Source organism: Dipteris shenzhenensis, chromosome 3 (assembly GCF_047967505.1).
Source record: "Dipteris shenzhenensis isolate YYH24624 ecotype China chromosome 3, Dip_SZ_1.0, whole genome shotgun sequence".
Lineage (NCBI taxonomy): Eukaryota > Viridiplantae > Streptophyta > Polypodiopsida > Gleicheniales > Dipteridaceae > Dipteris > Dipteris shenzhenensis.
The window spans coordinates 53,372,330-53,383,596 of NC_141598.1; the positions used below are offsets into that span (position 1 = coordinate 53,372,330).

General features: G+C 41.8%; 1 protein-coding gene across 1 annotated transcript; it reads left to right on the forward strand.

Annotated features, from left to right (window-relative positions):
• Positions 1 to 3,268: 3,268 nt before the first annotated feature.
• LOC147903996 (transcription factor MTB2-like) lies at positions 3,269 to 5,481 on the forward strand. The gene has a single exon (XM_087369812.1). The coding sequence runs from the start codon at positions 3,529 to 3,531 to the stop codon at positions 5,341 to 5,343; it is 1,815 nt and encodes a 604-aa protein (XP_087225938.1). The 5' UTR covers positions 3,269 to 3,528; the 3' UTR covers positions 5,344 to 5,481.
• The last annotated feature ends 5,786 nt before the right edge of the window (positions 5,482 to 11,267 follow it).

The window sequence follows — 11,267 nt, forward strand, 5'->3', positions numbered from 1 at the left end:
AGGTGGGCGTCTGGGCGCTGACCATTAACTAGATAAGCACGGAGGAAAAGGAGGGAGGGCCCACCAGGATGCCACGTGGAGGAAGGCAGCCAATGGGAGGACAGCGTGTACCCTGAAGTGCAGCAGTCTTCACAATCAATCAAATCGTCGTTTGCTTTCGTGTTTCTTTTATTTGGTCCAAAGTGGCAACTTTAGGAACGCCTTTCGAGTACGCTCACCGCGTGACCTTTTTATCAAGAGGTCTGCCCGTATAAATGGGGTTTTTTAATAGCTATTTAAGCTTAGAGCATGTTCATGCGCACCATTTCAGGAGGTTGCCATGTCACCAAGAGGTGGTTGCTACCCTCAATCCACATGATCAAGGTGCAATCTTTGCTTGCTGATTCGGAAATTCCATGTTTGGGCTCTATGGACTGTCGGACTCCTTCACCCAAGTTAAATTTCTTCTACACGTCTCACCACTATGTCCTTTGTGTATATAATTCAGATGGAATCTCACTTTCATCTATTTTGGGGATGCTTCACGATTAAGCCTATATGGTGTATGCTACAACAATGGTTAGCTCGGCCTGCAATTTGCATTTCTTTAAAAGTGGAAAGTGGTTCTGTTGGGCATTTAATCAGGGGGGCCTCAGCTCAAATCATTTGGTTCACTAGGAACCGTTTGGTATTTTAGAAATTACCGATTCTGGTAGATCTTCATTTTCACATTCATAGGGAAATTCTTAACAATGTCTTCCTTGGAGCTGCTAAGGCATTCAGCTCAGCTTTCTAATCTGTGTTAGTCGTAGAGTTGTCTAGCCATAGAGCTGTCTATGTTCTTTTCTGTAAGTTTTAAAAAATATATAAATTCTTCCTTTTCACGCAAAAAAAGAAAAGGACTGGCAAATTCTGAATGCTTTGCTTAAATATAAGGTTGTTATTTGCAAATGGCACACAATTTTGTAGAATCCTCAAAATCCCCATTTAGCGAGAGCCTAGCCTGCAGGAGCATTTTCCAGCATCTTGGGCACATTGGAAGAATGATCTCTAAATAGTAGTGTAAAATGAGACTGCTCAGGCCCCCCCATTTCATGTTTGCCCTTAGATGTAGGGCCATTTTTAGCGTCTAATGGTCTATTTTCGTTTACATGTGATCATGCTCTAGCAACATGAATGCTAGGAGGGAGATTGGGGATTTGTTGGTTCAAGAGGGCATCTAACATCTTTTTGAAGTGCATGAAGTATATCTCCAAGTGTTTTGGCATGCTAGCTCCTTTCTCCTAAGAAGTGCTCACTACACTCCCCCTTTGCCTATCTTTCTTATATTGTGTGTTCCCTAAATACTTGGAGCATGGTGAGGATCATGGCATATTGACTAGGGCTTGGTCATGTGTGTGCTAAATATTCCCACTCTTAGCTCCTTAGTTGAGATGACCATGTGCACCTTTCAGGTCATCCCAATCTTGTGAGGCTACCCCAATTACAAGTGAAATAGATGGTAGTTAGTTTATATTATACAACATGATGATTGACACCATAAAGGGCACATTGCTTATTACATACCATACCTTGTCAATTAGGGGTTCGGCTATCACATTGCTTGCATTGCAGTTATGACTTTGGCATAGTGGTAGCAATACAGTAGCAAAAATTAGGTGCGCCCATTTAATCCCTCTTGCTAATTGTCCTTTGATGTAAAAGCTTCCTTCTTTCCAATGTTAGTGCCCCCGGCTAACATTGTGGGGATGATTATTATTGGCTCTATCTCAACAAAGCTAGATAATGTGCTTCACAAGGCTAGTGTTTACATCATATGCATGATGCCAAGACACTAAAAGGATTTAGGGTGACGATCTTGTTGCCATTATTGTGGGTGATTGTGTATGACATCTAAGACTTGCATAAGGAAATGTCCTACATTTGTGTCTCATAAGGTCAGTGTGAATACAAAGGTGGACAGGAAATGGTTCAAGAGTGGTGATCTCATTGCCATAATTGGCGATGGTGTAAGAATCTTAAGGATGTCGCAAGATGCCTAGGCTTGTGACTAGCACACTAGCCCTGGAGATAATGCACATAAATCAAAATGGGGGTTGTTAGCTAAGGTCGATGTGCTATCAGTTCATTCAAAGCCCCTACCCTCCACTTGTGGCCTTGATTCTCAAGGAGGTGGATGATTGGCAACATACTCGTCATAGCTTAGGATGTGATAATGACGTTTGTGCTCCTATTTGCATTGTGCAAGGTTCCAAGGCCATCGCAAGACACGGATGCGTTGTGCACCAAGGTTGAAACTATGTAGAAAGTACACTAAATAAGGAGTGGGTTTTGAAACTTGTAGGTTCTACCGTCACATGTGCATGTGAATAAAACAACAAGAGCTAACACCCACAAGTGCTAGCACATTAGGACGCGTTCTTGTGTTAGTAAGCATTCATGGGGGACTTACTCAGAGAAAAGGGGGGTAGTAAAGGATGCACGTAATTTCTCTTTGTGTCCTACCAAGGGGGAGAGAGAGAGAGCGAGTGAGAGAGAGAGAGAGAGATGATATGATGTGAGTGTATTAAAGTCCTCTTAAGACCCTTTAGGCATGGGACTCTATCACTATGGACAAATAGTGGGTTTTTTACATTGGGTGAAAGAAAACCTACTATGGAATGGACTTGCTGTGTAGCTAGTACTGGTTGAAAGGACCTTGTGTGTGTGTGTGTGTGTGTGAGAGAGAGAGAGTTTGCTTCAAAGTGAAAGTCACAAGAGGAGGGAGTTGTAGGAGAGGTGGAAACTGGAAAGGGCACGTGGTGGAGATGAAAAAATGATGGAAAAGCGAACGGCATGTTCCTGCACGGCACCGTCAAGGGAGGCCTCAGGGGAAGGGGGGGGCCTCTACAAAGAAAAAGGGGGGACAGAGTGTCTTTTTGAGCAATCAAAGCTCTTCACTTTCTCTGTTTTTTTTTGTCTCTAGGGTGCCTCCTCTTTGCCTTTTGACTCCTTTGTATAATTCTCTTCTCTTTTCAACTCATCCTCCCTTCCCTTAACCTCAAAATTTCAGCTATACCCTCCACTGTTCACCTTGCAAATTTTTTCTCTACACCTTGCAATCTCTTTTCAACTCATCCTCCCGAGTCCCTTCCCTTAACCTCAAAATTTCAGCTATACCCTCCACTGTCCACCTTGCAAAATTTGCAAGCTTCACCCAATTCAGCCATGGCCTCTGTCTCTCCTCTCCCTCACTCCATCATGCTCTTCTCTCTACTTTTGGTGTACCTTTTCCTTGATGCTTGAAGCTTGCAACATTCCCTACCCCTTTTCCCTGCCTTCCATGCACACAGTTCTTCCATCCTCACCAGATCCTCTCAGCAAGTCTTCTCCAGCATCATTCCTTTCATGCACACGCAAATCCTCGGTCTCTGCTTCCGGTTCCCCTTTTGCAAGTCTTCTCAAATATTAGCTAGCAATGACCTCCCAATTCCTATCCTCTTGGGACTTCAAGAAGCAACATTGTCAATAAGAGAATAAGGCTTTCCTGTTCCCTCTACCAAAAAGATTATGGGTTCCGAGAGCGCTGGAACCAGAGGCTGGACTCATGAAGATGTGGTTATGATCAAACAGCTTTTGGGTCCGTCTGCGATGGCTCATCTTTCTTGGAGCTTGCAGGGTCTAACACCAGCCGGTGGGCGGAAGCTTAACGAGGCGGCCCTGCAGCAAAGATTACAGAGTCTAGTGGAAGGATCTGCCGTGAATTGGACTTACGCCATTTTCTGGCAGCTTTCTTGCACTGTTAAAGGCGAAGAGGTGCTGGGATGGGGAGATGGTTACTTCAAAGGACCCAAAGAAAACGGTAGTGAAGCCACGGGAAAGGGCTGCAGCGTTGACGACGAGCAGCTCAAGAGAAGAGTCTTGAGGACGTTGCAAGCCCAATTTTGCGCCACCGACGACGATCTCATGGCCACAGATGATGCAGAGTTTGTCTCGGACACGGAGTTGTTCTATCTCATCTCGATGTTCTACTCATTCTCGCGAGGAATGGGCATTCCTGGAACAGCTTTCGAAAGGCAAAATCATGTGTGGATGACAGGAACCAACAGAGAGAACTCAGGGGTTTGCACGAGAGGGCCGATAGCAAAAATGGCCGGAATTCAAACGATGGTCTGTGTGCCAACGCTGAATGGTGTAGCGGAGCTAGGATCAACAGACTTGATCTACGAGAACCGGAAGCTCATTCACGAGATCAAGGTCTCTTTCACTGACGATGTGTGGGAGCAAACAAATCAATCCTCCGCTCTTCCTCGGCCCGCTGTCAAGGGTGCCGCATTCCAGCCTTGCGCAAACGGTTCGTTGGCCCCCACCATGCCTGCCTTGCGCGACGTACTGAATTTTCGAGCTCAGGAAGCCGGCAGGATAAGATCGACCCTCGGAATTGAGGCCTTTCATGGACCTGCTTCGCAAGACTTCCGCACTGCCAGAATCGATCCTGAGCGTCTGCGATCCGCTCCCACTCCCTTCCATCTCAATCCCTTCTTAGTTGCACAAAGGGCAGCTGCCGCTAAAGTTTTCCAGGCTCACGGTTTGCACCCCAAGCATAACGTTGAGGTCGCAAAGACACTCGATTCACCTGGCCTGAAGCAGACAGGCCAAAGCGTTAAAGGCTCTAGCCTTTCCCTTGGTGCTCAGATTCCCAGTATGAAGGTTGGGGAGGAGAAATTCACGCAACAATATGAAGGCCTAGGACGCTCTCTCAGTGCTATGGTACGATCCTGCGTGGAGTCGGAGCATTGTGACGTGGCAGCTTCTCGTAAGGATCTTGATTTCAAGCCTGCCTTTGAAGAGAGGAAGCCGAGAAAGCGAGGTAGAAAGCCAGCAAATGGCAGGGAAGAGCCTTTAAATCATGTTGAAGCTGAACGACAAAGGCGAGAGAAACTAAATCAGCGCTTCTACGCATTAAGGTCTGTGGTGCCAAACATCTCTAAGATGGACAAAGCCTCTCTTCTTGGCGATGCTATAAGCTACATTCAAGAGCTGCAAATGAAAGTCAAGGAACTACAGAATGAAAAGGACTCGAGACCTGCGGACGCATCTGCAGTTTCCCCGACAAAGGAAGGAGGGAATTCCCCTTTAAGAACTATGTCAAACGTTGAATTGCAGGTGCAAAATGGAGAGGTTACGGTACGAATGAGTTGTCCGAAACAAAATCATCCAATTACCAAAGTGATAGAGGCACTGCAAGAGTTAAAACTAGAAATACCCCCGGCCAATGTGGCCTTGGTTAGTGGATCTATACTACACACATTGAAACTTGACGTGAGTAGCTCTAACACCATCACGGAAGAACAACTGTATGCAGCTATTACTGGAAATTCTTGAGTTATGCTCACTGAACCGATTTTTATGATAATATATGTGTATAAGTGGGCATTCTTCCTATTTGATGCATGTTTCGAATTTGAAATGTATCTGATGAGGATAATAAAATGTGAATGTGGACAATTTTGGATAAAGATTTATTACAAAAGGCGCCTTTTTCCAATGGGTGAAAACCAAAGCACGTGTATTGTTAACAGGCAGTTTTTTATACTTCTTCATGCGGCTCAACTGCAGACTAGGTGTCCCTTAGCACGTAGTCTCATTTATCTCTTGTATCATTGAACTTTCTAGGTTGAACACATCTAGACTTCGAGGACTGTGTGTGTGAAAGTTAAGTAGTCACTGGTTGTTATACAAATGGAAACCAAGATACATGCGGTAATGCTTTGTGACTAAGGTTTTGTGAATTGCGTTTTTTCCTTGGAGGAGTGTTGGAACTCATTCAAAGCTTACATCTGAGCACCTGATTTGAAGATAAGCAGCAGAGAGAGAGAGGGAGGTAAACTCTGTTTTGCTGTAGGATGGAAAGTGCATGAAGCTTGATAATCGATTCGTTACTCTTGCCTTCCAAGTTAAGCAAAATGCTAATTATCATGGTAGGTACCAACCGGCTGCCTGCTGCAAAACGTCATGTGTCGTAACAATACATCTGTATGCGGAAAAGCATTCCAGAATCTGTTCAGAAAAGCATTCCAAAATCCGTTAACTTTTTTTCATTTATTGAAAGTTTGTGGTCTAGTTGAAGATTCTATGATTATTATCTTGGCTTTGGTCAAGCAGTCAGACTTGAGATGCTCGAGAGAGGCTTTTGTGGCTGTAAAGAAAGCAGAGAGAGGGTGAGCAATATCAGTGCCACCACGTTTTAAAAGGAGCAGGTTGGGTAGCTAAGGTTCCCCACATTTCATAGAGGCACGTATCTCATATGTAACTTCTAGTCGTAAGAAGCTGTTTGATGTTACTTTCCCTGTGACTCATGCAGATTTTCAGATAGCTCAACGGATATGGATTGAGCTATTTGAGATTGCGGTTGAGCCCAACAGTCTTTGGAGGACTTATACATCAAGGTAATTGATCACATGTACATCTCTCTCTCTCTCTCTCTCTCTCTATATATATATATATATATATACACACACATCAAGGTAAGTGATCACGTGTACATCTCTCTCTCTCTCTCTCTCTCTCTCTCCTGTCCCCGTTTCCTCCCATCCTCTCCTCCCCTTTCTGCAATGTATACTTCTTTTTCTGTGTTAAGAATGGCCAGGGCTGATTGCTCTCTTTGGTCCATTCAACTGCTTGGCAAAAAGAGAAGATGTTTTCAAAGATGCTCACCCACAATGGTCACATGTGTATAGCCAGACTCTGTTGCATTACACATGTAAGCCTCCATATGAGGGGAGCACAGGGGAGTGACAAGATAGGGGAATGATGAGAGAGAAAGGGGCTGCCACATGGGTGGCGCTATGTGGGCAGCATCGACCCAGGAAGGCAGATCTGTCAATGGGATGGCCATGGTGTTGGCCATCCCTTGGCCTGCACAACTGCCCTTATATTGGACAGGCAGGTGTATTTGCAGAGTCTCTTTGGTGGGGCAGATGGAGCTGCAACAGTGTCTGCACATGGGGCATATGCCTGCTATTGGGCCTTTTTACAGGCACTAGAGGCAGCCAGTGGTTGGGCAATAGTGCTACAGAACTGGGTCACCCAGCAGGGCATAAAGCACAGATTGGTTGGCATTTACAGATCTGGTCAGCCAAATCAAAGGGTTATAGTGCAGATGTAGTAGTTTAGGTCAGTCATTCCAGGAATTGCAGAGTGTTCTCCAGGCACTAGTAAAGGTGAAGATTGGCATTATGAGTAAAGGTGAAGATTGGCATTATGCCCATTGAAATTCAATGGCAGATTGGGTATTACCCAAACTGCCGATACATTGTATTATGTGAAACTTCATTCTGTGTTTGATTTTTGCTAGACTAATTCCTAAATTAGTCATGTCAAGCTTCTTTAGTAAATTCTGTCTGTGCTGGGTCTTTTCAATGTGATCACTGGTGACGATCAAGTCATCCCACATTAGAAATAATGATCACCCTCAGGTCTCTTGGGGCCTATTGTAGCCCAGAAAATGGCTACAAGTCCACACAGCTTGTTTTCTGATCACCCCTGATCATCGGAATAAAATTTTTGTGGCTGCTTTACGTAGGCTTCCTTCTCTAGGCTCCTATACATTAATTTCATATATATGTCCATTTTGTAGATGGGCCACTGGTGATGTACTACCAAAGCTTTGATACATATAGATTCTGGTCATCCTTGACATAAAAAGTCTCATATTAGTTATTAAGAACATCATCTGCATAGCCTTTGGGAACCATTTGAGCTTTGTCTGTGCCAATTGGTTTGTACTTAGCCTTGTATATCTGTGTGGTACTAATAACTTCCCATTTTGGTGGTCTATCAACTACATTCCAAGTATTATTCTCAGAATGGAATCCATTTTTATCTTCAAAGTGAATCTTCACATCCTTTTCTTTTGCAAAGAGCTTCGGCTCCATCTCTTAAATTTGAACCATCAAAGCATATTTCATAATGTTAGACTTCTCCTCCAATAGTCTCCAAGATCTCCTTGCTCCTATGGAAGTGCCCTAAAAGATGTGGCTGATTCCTCAGCTTTAATGGAAGGGTCCCTTGAAGCCCACAACGGGGAGACCCAAATGGCAAGCATTTGTCTAGGTCCTCCAGGGTCTTCGTGTATCGTCTTCTCCTTTGCATGACTCTTCATTGTGACTCTCGTTTCTTAGTATTTGACTTGTATTGACTCCATCATCTCCTCACAAAATTGCCAAATTGGATGCCTTTGGGCTGCAGTTGAAGCAACTACCTCAAGCTAAGACTCCATCTCCTAAAAGATAGTATGTTGACCCACCATAATCTTGTTTGCATGTGGATTGTAGTATAGATATCAAGCTTTTGACCCCTTGTATCTGACAAAGATGCAGCTGTAGCTCCTAGTATCTAGCTTTGCCGAACTTCTTTGCTCAGAGGTGGACAAGCATCAATCCATTCCTTTGAATGCTTTAGTCATACTCTAGGGACACACTAAACCAGAAATTTTGGGAAAATCCCAATCCCCACTTTCTCCAAATGTCTAAACTAGAAGTTGCTTTGTTTCATTTCAAAGGGAATGTATATAGGAATTGGTCATTGTTCTCTCATTGAAAGATATGAGTTTTAATTTAAATTGGCCTAATATTGTATCATTCTATTAGCATGTTGAGAATATTGCATTGTTTCTTTGGACATCCTTTTCCACTTGTGAAGCATATGGTTTATTTAATGTTAAGTAAATTTCTGTTTACAAACAGAGGTACAGTTCCATCCTATGATACAACACAGACAGATGGAACAAAGCAAAGAAGAAGAAGGGGAGAGAGAGAGAGAGAGAGAGAGGATTTAAGAATGAGCTGTGTGGTTTGCTAAAATTCAAACATGCTCATGTAACGAAAAAACATGAGATTGATTTGTTCTTAAGAGAAGTGGTGCTGAAAACATACCTTTGATAATTGCATTACCAATCATACATTGTGTATTCAAATATATTACATCAGCCTAATGCTGCAAAGCACCTTCTTTGCATTCCATACTTTAAAAAGGAGATCATAATTTTCTCAACAGAAATGTGCTATTTGATAGACTGCTTCTAGTACCTTAGGCCTTCCTTCTTGTCATAAATAATGAGCAATGTGATAAAACTCTTACTCACAAAACAACTCCTATCCTGCATGGATCTCTCTAGTGGATTGTACTCAAACATATTAGTATGTCTTTTGTCTTCATTCCAATGTGGCATACTTTTCGAACCTTGTGTTATATTTGTAAGTGAGACATCATCTAGCCTTTCAATCCCATACAGAGCGATAGGGTTGTTCCTTCAGTCCATGTGCCGTTCTTCAATCCTTCAAAAAAATGGAACTAAAATTGTCAAATAAAGGAAATAAGTGAAAGGCACATCACAAATAATCATATATGAATAATTACCATTAAAGGATTTATTATTCAGTTTAATCCATGCAATGCTTGTATACTCATTATTAAGGATTCCTAGTTCAAGAAATTGCTCATGTCACGATAGATTATCCAATTAATTTTCTAATCTTTTAATGTCGCTGTCTTGATTTATTTGAAGCTCTCTTGTAATTGAAAAGACATCCTTTTCTCTTATACAATTTCTTTTCGCTAGACATAATCTTATTTAATTCAAAATCCCATTGGTGGATTTAATCCTAATTCTGATGAAAAAAGATCAAATTATAGGAATTATTTCATAATATACTTATCGATTCATAAGTGCCACTTTGCATGAAATCGAAATACCAAAATTTGGGGGACGAAGTAATCCCACGCAACACTTCCTTTGGAATCGAGTCTTCTTCACTCGAATGTTCCATTTTAGAATCAGTTAGAATCTTAGACACCCCATTCTTTGTATATTTAGAAGAACGACTCACAAAGACTATATCTAGAGAATATTTGGGTTCAACTATTAGAAAATTGACTTCTACTTCATAGGTTTATGAATAAGAAATCCATCAAAAGGTATTCTAGGATACCACAGGCTAATTTAGAATCATTCTCTACAACATTATCAATAACAACAAGATTGTCTTCCTCTTTCATATATCCATTTTGAACCAAGGATCACTAGTTGCTAATCTGACCAATAGCCCTAAGTATGTGGAAGTATAGTGAATTCCTTAATTGTTAAATTGGTTATTAAAGGTTTCAAATACCATTTATACAAGTGGTAAAACCTCTTCTTCAGTGTATTACTACCAATAAATGAGGGAGTTGTAGGTGAAGAATCCATCAAACCATTTTTCAAAATAGCTTTAAGAAGGAGGTTCCTTAGGGACCACCTAAGAAACTTCAAACACAAAATTATCCTCTCTTGAAGAAAGAGGATTATGAAAGGGCCAGGCAAAAAAATCTTTGCTTCAAATATTTGGGCGAAGACCATGCTCCTTGGAATTGCCCTAAAAATAAACAAGTGGGAGCTAAAGCCCCAAATAGACCTCCACAAAAACAAGTACATGCGGTGCAAGTGTTGCCGCTTAATGGTACACCGAGGTAGAGGTCTATCATGAGGATATCACCCACATGTATTGTCTATCATCGGCAATGTGGTAGCCCACCTTTGGTCCTCACGATTTAATGAGGATGCATGAAAAAATTAAGGGGCAAAGAGTAAGAGTGAGGGTCAATGATAGTGCAACACATAATTTATTGAACTACTCTTTAGTTAAGAAATTAAAATTGCCTGAGAGTCCAAGTGCCCATAAATATGTGGTCTCTTTGGCATTGGGCAGTGATAAAAAAATTTGGGACACCATGATACATGGTGTAGAGGTGGATATTCAAGGTTATCAGGATGCCTTGGATTTCCAAATCATGCATCTCGACCAAACAGATGTAGTACTTGATCGAGAATGGTTGTATAGTCTTGGGCATAGCTTACAGTGGAGTTATCTTAATAACTCCATTATGTTTGAAAGAGAGGGTAGAGTATTCCAGATTCAAGGAGAACATGATGTGCACAACTCTCCTCTTATTTGTTTGATGGAATTGGAACGACTACTATACCAAGAAGAATGCGAGATATATCTCTATGAACTTGCTTTTATTGGTGATTTTATGTCTTCTACATCGAAAAAAAGTAATATTGTTTTTGATAATGTTTAAAAGTATAAATCTTCTTTCAATAATTTAATGTTTGAATTTAAAGATGTTTTTCTGTTTGATTTGCCTGATGGTTTACCCCGTGAGAGAGAAGTAGATCATATAATAGATTTAATTTTTGGATCTACCCCTAGTTGTAAACCCCCATACAAGCTTAGTCAAACGAAGGAACATGAGATCAAAAGACAATT

Excerpts from the sequence above, each read along its gene's own strand:
- LOC147903996 (XM_087369812.1), top strand. The coding sequence starts at position 3,529 with ATGGGTTCCGAGAGCGCTGGAACCAGAGGCTGGACTCATGAAGATGTG.